Source organism: Streptopelia decaocto, assembly GCF_964273445.1.
Source record: "Streptopelia decaocto genome assembly, chromosome: 4".
Classification (NCBI taxonomy): domain Eukaryota; kingdom Metazoa; phylum Chordata; class Aves; order Columbiformes; family Columbidae; genus Streptopelia; species Streptopelia decaocto.
In genome coordinates, this window is record NC_138658.1 from 26,484,244 (window position 1) to 26,503,937 (window position 19,694).

Here is a 19,694-nt window from a genome sequence, read left to right on the forward strand (position 1 = left end):
TTGATTCTGAATGTATACTGCCAGCAATTTTGCAAGTGTCAATGCATTATAGGTTTTCTCAAGGAAGAGCAGTGGTTCCCATTGTATGAGATTTTTGGTGGTGGTAGCCTGAGGTATTTTCTTAAAATAAATTAACTCCACATTTAAAAAGTTTTATACACACAGAAAAACACATGCACACTTTACAAGAAAAGCATTCTATTTACAATAGTGACTTGAGCAGCACTTTAACCTTCTTTCCTTTTTGAGTGAAACTTCACATTTTCACAAGTTCAAGGTCTCACTGTTCATAAAACATAACACTGAAAAGAGTTTGGCCACTCAAAAGGCTAAGTTCAAACCCAAATCTTCCAGTTTATCATCTGCACCTAGAAGCAAAGACATGAATCTTAACTAACCTTTGGTGGTTCTTGTGGTAGTGCAACAGGTTCTACAGGAGGTGGAGATGGAGACTTCTCTTCTAGCTCCTCAAGGGTCTTCTCTTCTCCTTCAGCTTTCAGCTCCTCAGTTTTTGTTTCTGATTCCAGTTCTGGCTCAGGTTCATGAGATGGTTCCTCTAGTGCCTCCTCTATCCCATTGCTACAATAATCAAATGCACTTTATGCAGCTCATCAATTGCTTTGTATTTTATGACTTTTTATATAAACTATGCTGTGGTAATGGCTGGTATTAAAAAGATTGTTCTGCTTCCAGTTGCTACTGCATGGCAGCCACATCGACAATACTGTGGCAAGTAAAGCTGTAGCCTTGTAGCTGCATACAAAGCCAACTTTATTCCTGCTGAAGCTAAGACATGTTTTACAATTCTCTGCAGAGAATCTGAAAATTACACAGACATGTAAACCCTTGGGTACTTAAGAATTGCTGCTCCTAAAATAATAGAAACATGGAGACAGACCAATGGAAGATTCAGCTATACATAAAAATGAAGCCAATTTTGGAATGAAACCTGTAGCTGATTTACAGAAACACCACGTAAGTTCACTGCCCAAAAAGTTGCAAGTCTTGTTTATTGAAAATCGTACATAACTTCTCCACTCTGTGTGTGCAAAATGTAAGGGATCTGAAGATCTTCACTTCTCTCTTCAGTCACCCCAAAAGTTTACCAAATTCCACCTACGCCTATGCAACTCCTGCCATGGGTTAGCCTATGTCTAAGTGATTATCTAATGAATCTTGCTTTGCAACTTCTTTCCAATTGGCACAGTAACCCCAAAACATTACTTAACTCTTTTAGGCACCAAAAACTTCCCAAGTCACTGCCAGAATTCCAGCAGACTCTCCTCTTCTGTAAAATTTCTCAGGAAAAGCATTATGTGACCTGCATTTAGTCTTACCAATGATGCTGGCAAGACCTCATCTAGTGATGTCGGAATTTTTTTTTTGAACAAGGAAAGCAGGTGATCAGTTCTACTAATTTAAAAGGCATTCCTATGTTTCAAAAAAAAGCACAGGCATTTTGTGTTGTTTGGTTTTGTTTGTTGTTGGTTTTTGTTTTTAAACAAAATGTATTTTTCTTGTAAAAACATAAACTTTTCCTTTAATCTTCTTTAGTTTTGAAGACACTTGGGGCATACACCCATTCCTCCAATGTAGCTGTACAGCAGCTCCTCAGAAAGTAGACCTTCCTCTCAACTTCAAATGCTACCCAAATTTGAGAGGTAATGTATCATTAGCCACCCCTTTGTTAAACCACCTGTTCCTATAAATTACATCATGCAACTCACTAAGTTTATATAACAAAGACTAAATTAAGTCAGTATGCAAATATGGTTGCTACCTTTCACCTCACATTTGAAACCAGAAATGAAAATAACTTACTAACATAGCAACAGGCCACACTTCCTCTCTCCCTTCAAGAATCAGTGCTTCAAAATAATACGATGTTAACATAACATAGATCCACATCAAGTTAAATGTAGTTTCCTACACTTCCTGCTAAATCACATCCAGAATCCAAAGCTAAAGCAATTCTGTTGGTTTTGTTAAAAAAGCAACTTCATAGAATAAAATTGACTTCTTACGTTACAGGATGGTTTTCATAATAAGTACTGCTTGCATTCTCTTGCACAGGTTCAGGTGATGGTTGTCTTTCCTCCTGCTCCTCTTCCACCTCTTCCTCAGATTCTGACACAAAAAGAAAACCTTCCTTAAGCACCTCTGCAAGCATACACAAGCTGCACTTAAAATAAAAGGAGATCAAGCTAGTGGTAATAAAAGTAAAGCTTAATCAACAAAATAAGGCAAAATCAGCTGCAAGGAAAGGCAGAAGACCCTTCCACTCATTCAAGAGGCTTTGTTTCTTACTATTTTCACAAAAAGGAGAAACTAGAAACACACTGCTGCTAGAAAATTCTGGGAGGAAGGTTCAAGGGTCTTTGAAAGCAGCACATGTTTTTCATATGGTGGCAGTAAAAGAGAAAGATTGCATCGTTAACTCATAAATCCCAGTACCTAAAACTATGATTAACCTCAAATACAAGGATGATTTGCCAAAGATGCTTTGTTCCATAGAACCAATATGAAAAATGTCCAGAAACTATCAAGTGAACACATGCTCATACATCCTGGCTGTACTCTCCTTTGATTTGCTTTGTCTCAGTGAACAGATCCACCCAAACAGTAAGGTCAAGTTCAGCTTGTGAGTAGAAATTAGTTGATGAATGTGATGATGCTATGAATGTGAATTACATCTCATATTCTAAAAGCCAATTAGATTCTTCTCTTCAAATCACTTGACCTACAAATTTGACTGAGCAGAGAAATCAAGGCTACCTGATGAAACTAGCTGCAGCAAAAGTACTACTGCTTGTTATTTCCATTCTGTACCAAGCCTCACCCACCCTGAGCCAGTATGGTCCTTCAAGGAATAAGGTAAAACTACACCACCTTAATTTGACATAATGTTTTGGACCAGCAGATAGTCCCAGCCACATAAGCTATACTGCCTGCCTCAGTCCCCTCCCAAATTACAATGCTCCCTGAGAATGCAATATAGGTTGTATCTTTCCAGCTCCTCTGTACACTTCTGAAAGCTCTGCATATGTGCTAGAGGAACAAGAATAAGACAAACTCTACATCACAAGTACAGTTCTTCTCACCTTCATCAAGTTCTCCTTCTGAATCCCCAAATACTTCATCTTCATATCTGAAGATATCATTATGGACATAAAACTTGTTTGGAACAGAACCCTGTAAAAAAGCAACACGCTGTTTTGTTTTGTTTTTTAATCCTACAAATTAGCAGTCAACAACATGGATGGATTAGAGATATAAACTTTGGGGTACACACCAACATTTTGGAAGAAGACTATTTCACTAATGCCATTTTGCAAGTGGTACCTCTTCTCTAAGCAAGCAATCGAACAGTAACTTCTGCTCAACTGAAAAAGTTTCAAGCAAAAGAAAAACACTTTTGCTAAGTCACGACCATCATAGGTTCTAACTAAACATAAAGTCCCTCAGTTTCATCAAGAAATCTGAATTTTCACTATTATGAAAACTTACAATAAAAAAATAGAATGAGCTTTCACAGGGAGGCTGTACGCTTACAGCATTGCATAGGAAAACAACAAAGACATTCAAGAAGACTCTGAAACATTATTTATCAGCCACACAATAGTTTGTGATGGAGGAAAAGAACTATAAAGAACACAAAACACCATTTACCATAGCACTGCTCTTCTTTTGCTAGGAGCTAAATTTGAGCAGTAACTTGTGTAGCATCAACCCATACTCACATGTGCCAGCAGACTTTAAGAAAGTACAAAACTGCATTAGAGACTGGATCTGCAGAGCTGATTTTTTTTGTTTGTTTTTAATTTATTTGTGCCAATGGCAGCTCCCAAATGCAAACTCCAATTTGCTTTGCTCTACTGCTCCAATATCTCAAGTCTAAAAAAATAAACCAGCTTGGGATGGGTCCAATATACCCATTTCTCTGCATTCACATACTGTGACACATTTAATGACAGCCTCTGGGCCAAGCTCTAAAATCCAGATCATATCTTTTGCCCCAGTATGACAAGTTGTAGCTACAGGTCAGGATTCCATCATCATTAGTTGGAGTTTAAAACAATTTTACATATACTTACTTCTGGAGCAAGTACAAAGGTCTGCATGAACTTCCTCATTGGCTGCCCGTTGTTTGACAGCTCTCCCATGACTTGCACAACCACCCCATCGCTCAGAGTAGCATGAGCATCCACATGACGAATCTTGGTGTGGCATTCACTGAACTGTAATGACATCACTTTCTTGTGTATCTCCTAGAAACAGAGTTATATTTCAGCTACGTTGAATTTTGTACAGAGCTTTACACCTTTAAAGTATCTTTTAAGTACTTTTGAGTAACACAAAAAAGCACCCCACTGAAGCTCAAAAGGTAAATACAGAAACAAGGAATTGTCTTTCCCTGACGACAGTCTACTTGAGCTCATGTAATTTTTATTCTGGAGTTTTACACCAGGGTTGAAGTGCTTCTCAGAGTAGTCAAATAGCTTACAACATGCTATCCACTTTTTCTTGCTGTATTACTACATAGGACCTATTTTAAGGATTTCATTTCTTAAAGGGCCTTTAAGAGGGAGAGGATTTACCTTGTCTTTAAAAAAAACCAACCACCACTCCTGCAAACATAAACCCCAACCGTCTGTGTATCCATGAAGTACCCCAACATCACAGGAGTGGGTAACATCTCCACTGCCAAGATTTTCCTACTGCCAACCCAGGTTCAGCTGGCAAAAGGAGAAGAAACCAAACCTGCCCTGGGCTTAGAGCAATGTTGCTCAAAGATGTGGGTACCACGTGAACAGATGCCCCTAGGTAGCAGACATTATTGTGAGAAAAAGCTACAGCCAAAGCAAAAACTTGTGTTTCCTGGACTTATATCACTTTTATTCCTTTTGAAGAAAACTCTACCCACAGAAGAATTTGGTATTATAACATACAAAATTCAATGTAAGCCACAAAGATCAAAGTCTCCTTCCCAAAGAACCACTTCTAACTGAAGTAATGCTAGTCTAACAGGTCCTCTTGATTTTGTTTCCCATCCTCAATGTATTTTCTGCCATCTAGGTGCAAAGCCAAAGTATCAAACACAACCCACAGTAAAAACAGCAACAATCAAGCAAAAAAAGTCAAGCCAACAAATTCCAGATAAGAAAGTCAAAGTAGTTGGTTAAAGAAAAAGACTGATTTATACAGGAAGTTCTGAACATTTGAGGACCACAGGACTCATTTTGATACGCACAGCTTGACCATACACTGCTTCTTGTGGTTTCCCACTGGCATCCAGTCCTCCATGGACATAAGAAGAATTCCTGCCATAAAACCTGCAAGTGAAGAGATGTAAAGGTCATAGCAGTGAAAATATTTTAGCAAAAATTTTAGCCAAAAGTTGTACAGCTCCATGAATGCATCAGGAATTTCAGCACAAACAGCAATTCAAGATATATTTTCCACTTCCAAGGCTCCCAGAATACAGGAACAAACAAGCTCAATAGTCAGCATTTCAGTTTGCCATATATATATAAAAATACATATATATCTATAGCAAGCTCCTACATCAACCTCAGCCTTTGTTTTCTTTCCATTCAGGAAGGTGGCTTGAAGGTTCCCAATATCAAAATCACCTGATTGTGTTAAAGCTACACCACCCAGGCAATGCGTTAGCCTACGGAGGAACAACCTGTGTGCCTCTCTGAATGCCCTTCTCTTCAAAGCTTGTGGCAGCAGCGAGGGATTCTCTCTTGGATTCAGTCTATACAACTTGTCTATCCAGGCATGCAGCCTCCTCATCTATTCTGCTGTATGTGTCTGTCATTTCACACTTCAGCTTTCTCAGAAACAATGGCCAAAGAGCTCATTACAAACCTCCAAAGTATTAGAAAACACCAGATTCTTCTTTTCAGCACCATAGCTGAATAAAAAGCCTCCACAAGAAATGCTGTCTGAAATCAAGTGTTATAAAACAGCAAATTAAAGAAGGCCAAACAAAACTACATCTTACTGCTGCCACGCCAAGGGATAAGTTCAGTAGTATATGTAGCTCAAAAGTAGCATTTTCTCTATCTTTCTTACAGTTAGGCAGTGAACAATATTTAATTTGTATTAATTGCAACATTTTTACAGTAATTGAATTACTACTTACAGCAGCCTCCACTGTGTAACTTTTGACACAAGACTAACATTCCATGTTTATGCTACCCAACAAGTAGCAGCGTCTTTTTGGTCTTGTAAATAGCACAAACCTCTTGACCACTTGAAAAAACGTAACCAAACAAAAAAAACACCATAACAACAGAAAATAAACAAACAAACAAATTCACCAACCAACCAAAACAAAAATCCTTTCTCAATCAAGCTTCTGGATTGGATTTCAAAAGGTTATATTTTTATATGTAATATATGTATGCTTGCTTCCAATATTTTCCAATATTTTTCTTTCCACTTCCAAATTTCGAGCCCAGAACAGTTTAAGTTTTGTTTTGGATTTTTACTGGCAGGTTATAAAGTATGTGACATGTGCTTAATATTTTCTGCACATTTAAATTAACAGAAGATCAGGCAAAAACATAATATCACACCCTTTTTTATTTAGAAGCACCTTTTGCCTTGGAAGTGATTGTCTCAGTCCTAACACTTGCCTTACTTCTACAGGATAACCATTATTATCCACCCTTGTACTGTATATATGAAATAAAATTTTCATTAAGTCCTTCTCATAAACTCACTGTCACACAGATTGGCAAGGACACAGAACATTTATCTCTAGCTAAACAAGCCAATGCAAAAGGTCAGTTTTAACATAAGGAATTAAACACTACAACTTCCACATTTGCATTTCTAAACCTAGAAACTCTTCCCAGTTCTACTTTCCTGAAAATACAAACCCAAGGTTTGTATTTCCCATGACTATGTCAAAAAAAAGTCTGGGAAATATAAGATTTTCTTCTTTGGTACCAACTGCATAATCACGTTTTTGAGCGTGGTCCTGCACTTCCTAACAGCACAGAAAAACAAAAGTTCAGTTAAGGCAGCGCACAAGGAGATAGGAAAACATATTTTTGCTCTTTAAGTTCTGAAGTAGACTCTCTGACAGTCAGCATATCTTATTAAGTGCTTTCACAGGGAGACCAAGAGTTTAAACTCACTTTTAAGGAACCCTTCAAACTCTTTGGTAGGCAGAAAACTTAACACGTGGGAAATGCAGATCAAGAAAGGAGTAAACGTTGAATCCACAGCTATAGGGAATTATAGATTTGAATTCAGTTAAGGGGCCAGGAAAGCCATACAAATTAACCTGAAGTGCAACACGCATGCAAACTACACCGAGTAACACCCACTGGAGGGCACACTCATCTCTGACTACCTGTAACTCACAGATAAGCTTTAGATAATGAATTGTGACAGGATACTTTGTGCTGTCAACAAATAACTTAAACACTTGCTGTTCAAACTCACTGCCTGCAAGAAGGAGTATGTCAAGCACCAGGAAACCATGAAAACAAAAATCCTTCCACTGCAGTGAGCAAGCTGTTCAGACTAACAGGAAGAGAAAGATGGAAGATAAGATGCTCTCTCAGACGAACATCACTCATAAACGAGGTGGGGCCCAAGAACAGAAAGGCAAATGTCCTCTGTAACTGAGCCTTACTAGTAAAAAGTAGCCACCTACGTGGTCCAAAAAAAGGGAAAGCAGTGGCAGAGACTAAAGATGGCTGGAAGACATTTTCTACAAGCAGCTCAACAATCAGCTATGATTTTAACAACTTCTTCAACCAAACCACATCAAAACCTCTAGGACAGTTCTGTCCAGAGGTATTTAAGAGAAATTTCACAGATGCTATTTTCAGTGACACCTGTGTCACCTTTCAAATTGGCAGAGAATATTCCTGAGTCCAGAGTATCACCTGCACCAGGGGAGTTTGCCTCATGAGTGTCTATCCAGCTCCCCCAACCTTAGCAGGGCCATTCCAGGAGACAGTTAACCAACCAGTCATCAACAGCACCTCCATCTTAAAAACGAAGAACAATCCTGTAGTGTTTTTGGACTAGAGCCCTTGATGAAAACACAATTTCCTGAAGAAGGTAGACTCTATGGACAATTCCCCGTTCCCACTCAACCTATCAGGCATACAGCATAATTTGGAAAGCTGCCTTTCAAGAGTTGAGTCAAGCCTGAGATTTAGAGGGGTAGGAACAATATCTAGTACCTCCTACAAAGCACTAAAGTTGTCTTCAACAGGCCAAATGTCTCCAGAGACACCATTTTTCCTCATGTGTAGACTTCTGCTAATGCCATATCACCGCAGTCTAGAAACATCAGTCTGTATCCCAAATGTACCAGTAACACCAGCTCCCTAATGCTTCCATATTCAGGGAAGGCGGAGGGAAGGTAAACCTGGAATAGCTGGCTGGCCTTGGACTGAAGCAGTCAGGGAGGAAAAACATACAGTATTTCGCTTCTTAAATCAAAATGCACACACACCCTTCAAATCCTACCAAGGTTAGAGTCACAATCATTACAGGTAACCATTCTTATGAGCAAAATCAGAGACTCTTTTCAACACCAGGTTTGAGGCATGGGCGATTTACCCCAATATACAATTTAATTGCAATTGAAAATAAATTTTACAAAAGACAATCTCAGTGCAGAATTGATAGCATTCTTGCTCTACTTTTGACATCAGGCTGGGAAACATGGTCTAATGAGCCCTCATAAACTCTTCCCTGTATCTTTGTTTACACAAACAATTTTTGGGTTACAGAGCAAAATGACAGCACACTTCAACAAGAAAATTGTCGTAATAACTTGGGCTTTTCTATCATTCCAAAGCGACTCTGCTGTTCAATAACAGGATTTTTGTTGCATTATCACTCACAACATAACTGTTGCCTTGAAATACTGGTACAGTCTGTTAAAAGAATTTCAACTGCTTGACCTTTATAGGCAATGGATAGTCAGGCATATCAACAAGATGCTAACTTCTGATGGACCTGTCGAAGAGGTGCCTCCAAGGCCAGAGGTCCCTTCCCAGGTCATTTGGGGAGAACACCCAGCTGTGATATGTACCTAAAGAATGTAGTTCTTGGGTCAGAGAGAGCTGACAGTTTGTATGTCAGGTATCAACGTGTTACATGAACATATCTGCCCAGTTGTTAATTTGATCTGTCTCAGTTGTTGAAGTTTTGGGGGTGAGAAAAAAAAATCTGCAATTGCTAAAAATCCTGCTTTCAATTTCTGTTAGATTACAAAACATAGATTCTTAGATGCCTTAAAAACTAGATTTAAATACAGAAAACAACATGATTCCACAATTGTTCAGTGATTTAAATAAAAATGACACCATTCATTTTCCCTAACTCAAAGCTATAGATGAAAAGAGGCATTATTCAAAACACTGAATTCTTAAGTAAGCCATCTGAGAGCTCTAACTTGTTCTCCATCAGACAGTCCAATTCTTCACCATGAACCTTATGTCAAGATTTCAGACAAGACCAACCGAAGCAATGATTGCTTTTTTCCTTTTTATACACTGGCAAAGCTACTTTCACCCTTATTTATTACAAGTCTGCGCTGTTCTAAGTCCGAATGTGGAAATGCAAAATCTTAAGTGCCAAACTGCATGTAGCAAATCAAAACCAGAAAAAGAAGGGAAAAAAACCCAAAACAAACCAACAACCAAACAAACCACCAACAACAAAAAAGGAAGAAACACATTAAGAGTACCACTTAAACAATGAACATGGGTAAAGAAAACTACTGTATTTTTCCACCTACCTTGTCCAGGCCATGACATTTATACTTAGATCTCCAATTAAATCTCCAATCATAATCTGGGGAAAAACTTCTAAAAGGCAATGCAAAATATGGTGTCCTGAAATAATTAGCAGGCTTGTTGTAGGTACTAAATGTAAGTGCTTCCATTTTCTTTCCTTTTTTCTATCTTTTTAGGCAAGTATTTCTGGAATATGTCCACATTACCATTTTATCAGCTGAGAAATAGCTCACTTTTCCACACAGGAAATACCTTGCTAATGTGCCATACAATCATATGGTCAGACTTGGTTCTTGAGCCTAAAGAGTTTTCAGTAAGATGAAATAGTTTTCTAAGAGCCCAGAAGTTAGTGAGGTCTGTTTCATGCCATACTCAGAAATGAATATTTATCTGATTAATAATGAACAGTACACATTTTTGTACAAAATCATTAGTCACTTTGCATGTGCAAGTGTTACCTGTGCAAGAAGTCAGGAGCTTTATTTAGCAGAGTGTAGTACTGTCTCACAAACTCCCGCCCTACGAGCAGGGGACTTGGCTTCTCCATCACCATTTCTTTGGTATGCAGTGTCAAATGCTGTAATTAAAAACATTCATATTAGTTTGAAGACAACCCTCATAAAAGGGTGACCATAATGATATTAGAATTGAAACAATTATGTGAGTAGGAAGTTAATTCACACGGAACTTCTCCACGAATTCAGGACAACCTCTCCCACCTCCTTTGAGTAAATAGAAACACTTCAGTCAATTCATGTGTTACTTTAACAAGGAGGGAATAGGGGAAAATAAGTCCCTTAAAGAACAGGTACTTTAAAAAAACAAAACAAACTAAAACTAACACAAACTAACCAAGGAACAAACAAACAAGCAAACTGTTAAAAACATCTACCACCATTTATGTAATACTTTGGCAATAAACAGATGAGCAATTAAAAATTCAAGTTCAACAGCACTGCAAAAACAAACAGGAGTATACTTTCCTAAGTTGGACAGTAATAGTTCTTTATCTCAAAGTGTATCTGCTTCAAAAGGCTACTCTCACATCTGTAACACACAGGTGATAGCACCAATATTCTGAAGTTATAATTTGAGCTGGATTCACATTCCCTGTAGACTGAGAAGGGAAACCTTTATACCTCAGAGATGACCAAAATCTTGGGTACTCCTTGTCCAAGCTCACTGCATTTCACATTTATCATAGAATAATTTAGTTCAGAAAGGCCTTCTGCGGGTCACCTGGTTCAACTCCAAGTGCGAAGCATGGCCAGTTTCTAACATGTTGCTCATTAAAATAAGTTCTGGATAAGATTATTTGCTAACACGTAAACAGAACTCCCATTGGCAGTTTGTGCCTGTCGGCTGCCATTTTATCATGAGGTAGTTGAAGGCAGCAGTAATGTATCACCTCCCCATGCTGCTCCTCTGTTCTTCAGGCTGAACAAGCCCAGCCCTCTCAAAGTCTCCATTCTCCAGGTACTCAAATCCTCTGTGGAAGGGAAGAATGACTTTTGTTCACCAAGCTCCTGCTTGTTCGGCCCTGAACACAACTGCCCTTCATCACTGCAAAGGTACGCTGATGACTCAAATTCAGCTTTTCTGCCAGGATACCATGGTCCATTTGTGCAAAGCTGCTTCTTACCCAGTCATGTTCCAGTATTCACTTTTGCATGCAGTTTTTCCACACACACACAGGAGTCGGTAAGTTGCCTTTACTGAGCTTTGTGCTGTTCCTGTCAGCCTATTTCTCCAGGCTATCCCTCCAGAAACTTGCTGTGGATCACTCTAGCCTATCATCCAGGTAACAAGAAAAGTGTCAAACCATTAAACAGCATCAGCCCCCATATTGCCCCCAGAGAAACTTTGCTAGCAGCCAGCTATCAGTTGGACTTCGTATCAATCACCACAAACTTTTGATTCTGGCTGTCCAGCTTCCCATCCACCTCATAGGATAGCTGTCCAATTTGGATTCAAGGGTACTACAGAAAACCAAGGCCTTACTGAAATTAAGGTAAACCACATTTACAATCATAGAAACATTCATTGTACTTTCCTCTTCCACTGAGCCATTCATGTCATCAGAGGGCAAGCTAGTTGGTCACTTACGATTTGCCATTGGTATATTCACTCTGGCTGTTCCAAACACCTTGTCCTTCACAGACCTGAACACCCAAGATTTGCTTTATAAGCCTCTCCAGGGACCAACTATAACTTGTCAATTTCTCCTGCCTCAAACGGTTCTTCTTCACTTGCTATGCTCCCACCCATCCATCCTGTCTCATAGATCACTCATGTCATAAAATGATCTTCAGCACTGTAGAAGTCTGTTTGATGGCTTGACAGAACTTGACATGATGTTTTTTTTCAGTTCATGTCAGGAAGGCTGAACTCACTCATAAATACCAGGGTCTGCAACCATGAGATTTCCTCCCGTTCTCTAAAGAAAGCTTCATCTACTTTCTCTCTTTCAAAAAACAAATGTGTAGGTAAAACAGCAGGCAAAGAATACCAGGTCAAAAATCTAAGTTTCAAACTTGGAGATAATCCTAGAATAAGAGTTTAGTTTTATTACCAAAATAACCTCAGCCAGGCAATTCAACTCAACAGCAAATAAAAAAGACTGTTTGCAATTACAGCTGGCCAGGACATAAAGCACATTAACAGAAATTGAGAGATTAACCTCAGCTCAAGAAGGGCCTGTAATAAAGGTAAAATATACACAGGAATAGTGCCACAAATGTGTCAGATCTTGCATCAAAATGGAACTCAGAATAAAAAAAACCCAAGTACTTAGCTGAAATAGTTTACACTCAATGGATTGTCAAAATAATCTCAACCCAGCAATCCAAGCCACAAAACAATACCAAAAACTGTTCCCAAATACGGCTAGCCAGGAATCACACTTGAAACAACGTCCTGAAAACCTTGTAGGCAAGGCAGCAGGCAAAGCCTGGAATACAGGTTTTGAACTTGGAGACAAAAAAACCCAGAAAACTTACTTTACGATTATCCAAAATTTTGGTTATAACCTTCCAAGACTCTGAAACACAGTATTAGCATGGACCCATGCAAGCCCCTGGAGGAAGTGATTTTGATAATCAGACCCAAAACCAACTACCAAGAACACTAAAGGACATCAAGGGCTTGAGCCCTGTTCATGTTCAAAGTGGGAACCTCCAAAGAAACAAAAACTGAGCTATTTGGGGATCTTCCTAACATGACTCATGCGACAGTAATGGCACACACATGGGAATTTTACTTAGAAACCAACCTTAAAAGAACCTCAGTTTCTACAGGTAAGAGCATGCTATTTTTTTGCTCCCCTGCCCATCAGCAGGTGATGAACACAAAATTGGTGATACAGTCATTACCACAAGCACTTGTGAGAATACACAAGGACAGAGCTTCATCCCTTTGTTTTTTTATTAAAGAAACTATTAAAAAGCAGATCATTGCCAACACACATTCTTATGAATATAGCAATAAGAAAAGTATATATGTTAACAAATTGCTGGCATGCCACAAGGAACACTGAATATGCCTCTGGGTACAAAACATAATAATCTGTGACAAGTCATTACACTACGTCAGATCTGTATCATACTAGATCTTCACTGGAAGCTGTGTTATTTCAGGAAAGGCTGCTGAAACCTTTCAGAAAATCTGAGAAAGGCAAGTGAGCAATAATCACACAAAGTAAATTCTTCCCTAACGACTTGAAACATAAGTTGGTTTACATGCTCAAAGAGATTAGTATAGTCCACCTCTGTCCATATTTCAAGTGATAGCACTATTGATTTACATCACAAAATTGTAGTATTTTACAGGATGTTTCAGTAAAACTCTTTGCCAGTCTCAGTATTACTTCCTTTCATTATCTCTTCAAAGATCAATATGGGGTAGTGGAGGCTTAATGAATTGTTCAGGTCCCCAAGACATTAAAAGGCAGTAAAATGAAAGTGCCAATACTCCTTGCTATCAACATGGGTGCTGTGAAAACAGGTTTTAAAAAAGATTAACATCTCCACATGTCCCAATTAGTATAGCACCTTCTTCAGGTCACGGAGGTGTTTGGAGGTAAAGGCACCAATGAAATTTAAGCAAAAACCCAAGGCATTGGCATCAACAATTTAAATAGTGTAAACTCACAAAGAATGGTATCTCCATGTTTTGCTAGGCACTAATGGAAGCCCCATAGATAATATATATACATATACTTATTTTTCCAGTTTTCATTGGTACGTACTCAAGAGTAAAGAGTACTAAAGAGTAAAGAGTAAACAGCTAAGAAAGAAGAATCTGAGCACTTGTCTCACTTGAATGAAATGAGCCACATTCTTAGGTCAGCTTGAATAGCCACTGGGAAAGTGTCTTAATGAGAACTTAATGCTTGAGACACTTGAGTACATACTACCCAGAAACAAAATACTGAAACTGAGATGGCAAACACTAAAAATCAAGAAAATTTATCTTCTAGTTTTCTTATGGTGCAACTGTTGTGTTATAGAATGCCCCTCCATCACACACACTGATAAAAACCATAAGCTACACAGACAGGCTAACACCCCTGCAATTGTTGCTTGTCCACAAGTAATTCTGCCTACATCAAGCAGATGTTAACAATTACCTAACAAAATTTAATTTCCACCATATTCAGTACTTCCAATTCCTGTGCTGCCAGAAAGGTATCCTGGATTTGCAGTGCATTCTTGAACCAAGGAGAACTGGCAGCCACATGATATGTTTTGTAATAAACTCTCAAACTGGAGGACCCAACGGAACATGGAATTCTCTTCTCCAGACAAGGCTCAGAGGTAAGAGACACAGAGCCACCCACCTGGGGGTGCAGACTCCAAACCTGAAGTAACATGCACCAGTGCAATACTTCTTGCAACTTCAATTTGCACAACTCAAGTTCATAACAATTTAACAACAACTTAAGCCCACAGCCAGGACTGGATAAGCTTGTCACTGTTACCTCAAACAACCAAGTTCCTATCTTGAGTTATTGCCACGTTCACTTCTTTCAAGAAAACAAAAACAAAGGGAGAGTTAGCACAGAAAGAAATTTGTTATTTGCATGCAAAGATAAGCAAATGAACAAAAGCACAAAAAACAACACTGAGTGCAACTGCTAGTTCTAAAATAAATAGTAACATTAATTTAACCTTGTCACAACATCAAAGCTACATTCTCTTAGATTCAGATACAAGATTATTACAGGCTTTCCTCAGCTCTGCAAAAATAATCTTTTGATGGCCAGGAATAACAAATGCAAGCCATGACAAATATAGGAAGATGACAGACTTTGCAACTAGATGAAACTGCTAAGGGATAAAAGGATGAGATATAGCTCACTTTGGGACATTAGTGCTGAAGTATGTGGGAATCAACTGCCACAATAATTTCTCAAGTCCACACCAAATTAAGTGTGCAAATTCATTCAGCCCATAATAATTTTTATACTTTATTTATAACTTTATTTATTAAGCTGTGTTTGTCAGTTCTTCAAACAAATACAAAACCCACCCAAACTATCACCCATCAGTTTGCACAGGAGGGCAGCAGCAATTTGTTTTTGAAGAAGTACTGAAGGCCACTAAGTGCTGAGTAGTCAAAATGTTCACTGGCGTACATCTTGCTCAATAAGCAGCTCTCACATCAGAGAAGCTTTTTTTCTAAAACATATGTATGCCTTCTCATTATTATTTTCCTTACCCATAGAAAAAGTAGTGTAAATAGTCATCTGTGGCAAGGCATTAAGTTACCTGAGGTGACAACTGAATTACCGTATGGTGGCATACACCCTCAAATTTAGGTATCCAAAGAATAAACTTTGGCACAAAGTCTTTGACTGTACCAAAAAAGGTAATTCAAACCTACCTCCATCATGTTTCAAGACAGACCAACAACAGTGACATTGCCAGGATGTCCCACCAATTCTATGTCAAAAGAAAAAGCTGAACCGAGTTCTGAAAGGAGCTCAAGAAAGCATCATCTGTACTTGAAGGTAACCTTCATCAAGACAAACTTGTAAGCTTTGGGAGGAAGATGCAGGCCTCTCCATTGGCTTCACTAAAAAACCATGAGGAAGTAAAATATTTTGCTTTACTGACAAGCAAATTTCATCCTCTGAACAATTCTTCCACAGACCAATTAGTCTGTGACTGTAAGCACACAGACACCAAACTACAGTTTCACATACATCTGCAACAGCATGGCTTGTTCTGAAATCCACAAGTCTGCAGCTCACGTCCAAGTTGCTGATCAGATTTGAATATACCACCTAAACTGAAAATAAAATTTGGCAAAATGCTCTTGCAAACCAGAAAGATGCTCCCCACACAGTGAGCACAAGAAGCAAAGCCAGGAGGGACACTCTGGTGTTTCCCACACCACAGAAGCCAAGAGAAAAAAAAAAAAAAAAAGGAAGAGGAGAACAGCTTTCATTATCTTGGACACATTTTTCCTAAATCCAAATTACCACTTTTAAGCTGTTTTTCCTACTACAGACAAGCAAATAATGCCTTAAATGGTGTGCTTGCTATTGCAATCCATAACCACGACTCTGAGATGCCACTACTGCAACACACTGTGCGAGCAGCCACACCTTGAACAAAGCTAAAATACCAAACTGCAACTGACAGTCCAGGTAGAATGAGCTAGGGCATTTGTCATACAGCTCTGCAAAGGCTGGCAAGTATTCCATGGTAAAGTAAAAATAAGCATCGACTAAGATGAAAAAATACTAAAAGAGCAATTGGAAGTTCCAAACAACTCTGTTCAGTACTGAATCTACCTTCTCTCTCTTTCATGCTCTCCAAGGTAAGCACTCAGATCATCCTCCATCTGCAGTAAGGGCCAGCAAACCTGTATAAACTAACACGATTCCTTTACTTTATGATCTGCTTCACCTAATCCGCTACAATCTGAACTGGCTGAACCGCAGCTGCAGTATGCAGCTCTTTCAAATTAAGCAGTCCAGTGCCTTGGGTGTTGGTGTGTTGTTTTTTTGGTTTGAGTGGTTGTTTTTGTTTTTTTTTTTTAGAGAGAGGAATTTAATGGCACCCTGTATTTTAGGCAAATGACTATTAGAGGGGACCATCTTCTGGGCAGTTAAACTGCACTACCCGAAAAGGCTAACACCCACCCAAATAACAATAACAACAGCAATTGTAGTCAATGGTATCGCACCTGGGGAAGCCTCTACATCTCTGTGCCATCATCCAATGCCAGGTTCAGTGCCTTTCTTCTCATATCTCATCAGATATACCTATTAGTCTGACATATTAATCTTTTCACATGCTCCTTGAGTTGCAATGCTGTTCTTCATTTGTCAAGCAGCCTCAAAAGAAATGACATCCAGTGTCACAACTACTACAATAAGAAGGAAGACTCCAACACTGTGTGTTAAGATACTGTGTTTCCTCAGCATATTTTCAGCACTGTAAAATATTCTTTAAATGACATAGTAGATGTATAATTGAAAACCTCAGTCTCATAAAGGAAAACATGTTGTTCGGGAGCTGGCAGATAAGTAGACTGGACGGTCAGCTCATTCTGTTTTCTCTTTAGTTTAAGCAAGCTGTCACAGCAAAAAAAAAAAAATCTGGTACTGAAAAATTCTTATGATATAGATCATGATTCCCTACAGCAAGCCCACATCTGCCAATTAGTATATTACAAGAACACTTCAAATGGTAAACAAGGATTATGTCCCTTACATCCAAGCAACCAGAGCCCACAAACTCAGCAGGATGTTGTTTCCTTAAGAATGAAGAGGCCTTCCTAGGGGCAGGTATGGCCCTATAGGCATACTTACAATCACAATGAAGACAGAATGCCTCCTTAAAGATAAATTATCTCTAACTTTGGAAGGGTCCCTTGCTAACACCACCTTCTCAGCTCAGAATGCAAGTTGACAAACCCTATACTCACTCACAGTGCTATGACAATACAGCTATACTATTTTGAGGTACTTAGGTACACATAGAAGTGCTTGCTCCATATTAATTCAAGTTTGCCACACAGCACCGAGCAGGACAGCATGGCCTACATCATTAAGCAACCATTTCTTCTAAGTTGGTCGCTGATCTTATTCTGCTACTCCTCCCTAATTAAAAGCATCCATAAGAGAAATTAAAAAACCCTTATCTATCTGAGGCAGTAGAGAGCACTTTACACAAAAAATAAATTCTTACTAAGAGAGGTTATCTTTCCCCTCACACTCCTACCTCCCATTATAGATCAAAGAATATTAGCTCTAAAAATACAGGTTGCAATATAAGTATTCTACCTGCACAAAAACTGAGCAAGGAACAAAATAACTTGTTCTGTTTCTCAACAGATCAAAAGTATCTTGGGTATCTTTACACTTCTTTCTGAAACAAAGCAGAACACTTGCACACTGAACTTGAAATGCCTAGGGGGCTCAGGAATTGCCAAACCCACACAGAAGGCCACAATTTAAAAAACTCAAAACGATTGACGAAGTCTTTCTGGTTGAAATCAAACAATAATCTCATATTCTCTCATTCTCTACCACATTACTTCTTTCATGTGGTGGTACTAGTTGGAACAAAGCTCAAGATCTAGGGTCACCCAGCTACCAAGGAATCTTAAATCTTTGCTCGAGGGATGCTCCTGTGCACTCACACTGGAACTGCAACAACCTTTACTTTAATTCTCCGAGGTTAAGGGGAGCAAAAGCCTGAAAACACACCAAGCTCAGCTGAGAAGCCAAACTAGAGAAGCTCACAGAAGATCCACTGAAAGCAAAGATTTGCAAAATAAAAGGTGCTTGTAACAACTTCAGCCATATTATATGTGAAAACAGAGATGCTCAGCTTGTGATAGGGAAAAGAGGAAGCACAGAAAGGCAAAGTCCGCAGAGCTGGGAGAGATTTTACTGCCAGTGATGCTATCGCAACACCAATTCCTAAGAGAAAAGAAAGGCACAGGGAGCTGAGGATGGAAAGCTAAGGTTGCATCTGCAGTGCAAATGAGACTGAAAAAGCAGCATCCTGCACGTGCCCAAGTCCCGATACCTCTAGAGGCCTCAGGGAGGCGACGCATGAGGGGTAGAGAACAGGGCCGAACACTGCAGCAGGCACCAAGTAACGCAGGGCTCGAGGCGTTACGCCTGGAAGCGCCGGGTAAACGGGCGGTTTTTCCCCGGGCCTCCCCCCACCGCCCGGGACGAGGTGGAAGAGCGATCGTCGGCGGGCAACACGCCGTCAAGGTGACGACGAACAAAAGCCCCCCCCGCTCGCTCCGCGCCCCGGCTCCACCGCCCCCTCGCCACACCGGGCGAGAAAACGGGCCGAGAGTCAGAGGCCAGGCCCGGCCGCGCCGAGGCGGGGCAAGCAGGGAACGGCAAAGCCAGGCCCCGGGGCGCTGCAGCCCGGTGCGCGCCTCCCGCGCCGTTCCCCTCAGCTCCGCGACCGTTAAACAGCTGCCCCCCACCGAACCGCCGCGGGGCCAACCCCCCGATCTCCCATCGCTCACCTAGGGAAGAAGTCTCAGTTCGCGGCGCCTGGGCGCGTCCTCCCCAGGACCTGCTCGCTGTCGGGCGCGGCGAGCCTGTCCCTCGGCGCGTCCCGCAGCGGGGGGGCAGGACAGAGCGACCGGAGCACGGCGGCAGCGATGTCACGGCCGGGCGGGGGAGGGGCGGCCAGGGCTCCGGTGCGCGCGTGCCTGTGCGCGCGTGCGCGGAGCGGAGAAAGGAGGGGAGCTGGGCGGGGCCTGGGAGGGAGGGGGCGGACGCGCCCGCGCCCCCCGTATTGTCTGGGCTCTGCGTGCGCGGGCTCGCCCGCCCTCTGAGTGCTCTCTGCCAATCTCCGCCGCCCGCCCGCCGTGACGTCTGCTAGGGCGCCCTCTTCCCGCCGAGCGGCGGTGGGGCGGGCGGCGCGT

The 19,694-nt window shown here is 40.5% G+C and overlaps 1 protein-coding gene across 2 annotated transcripts in view; it reads right to left on the bottom strand.

Annotated features, from left to right (window-relative positions):
* G3BP2 (G3BP stress granule assembly factor 2) overlaps window positions 1-19,490 on the bottom strand; it is a 30,001-nt gene extending 10,511 nt beyond the window's left edge. The window contains exons 1-7 of one of the 2 annotated variants that reach the window (XM_082050749.1): window positions 19,290-19,490; window positions 10,241-10,359; window positions 5,252-5,333; window positions 4,095-4,268; window positions 3,102-3,192; window positions 2,025-2,127; window positions 399-579 (exon numbers count right to left, since the gene is read on the bottom strand). In XM_082050749.1, coding sequence (XP_081906875.1) covers window positions 399-579; window positions 2,025-2,127; window positions 3,102-3,192; window positions 4,095-4,268; window positions 5,252-5,333; window positions 10,241-10,335 — 726 coding nt within the window. In that variant the 5' untranslated portion in view covers window positions 10,336-10,359; window positions 19,290-19,490. The remainder of the gene's footprint in view (window positions 1-398; window positions 580-2,024; window positions 2,128-3,101; window positions 3,193-4,094; window positions 4,269-5,251; window positions 5,334-10,240; window positions 10,360-19,289) is intronic. The other variant, XM_082050750.1, reaches the window with a different exon arrangement.
* Window positions 19,491-19,694: the final 204 nt, after the last annotated feature.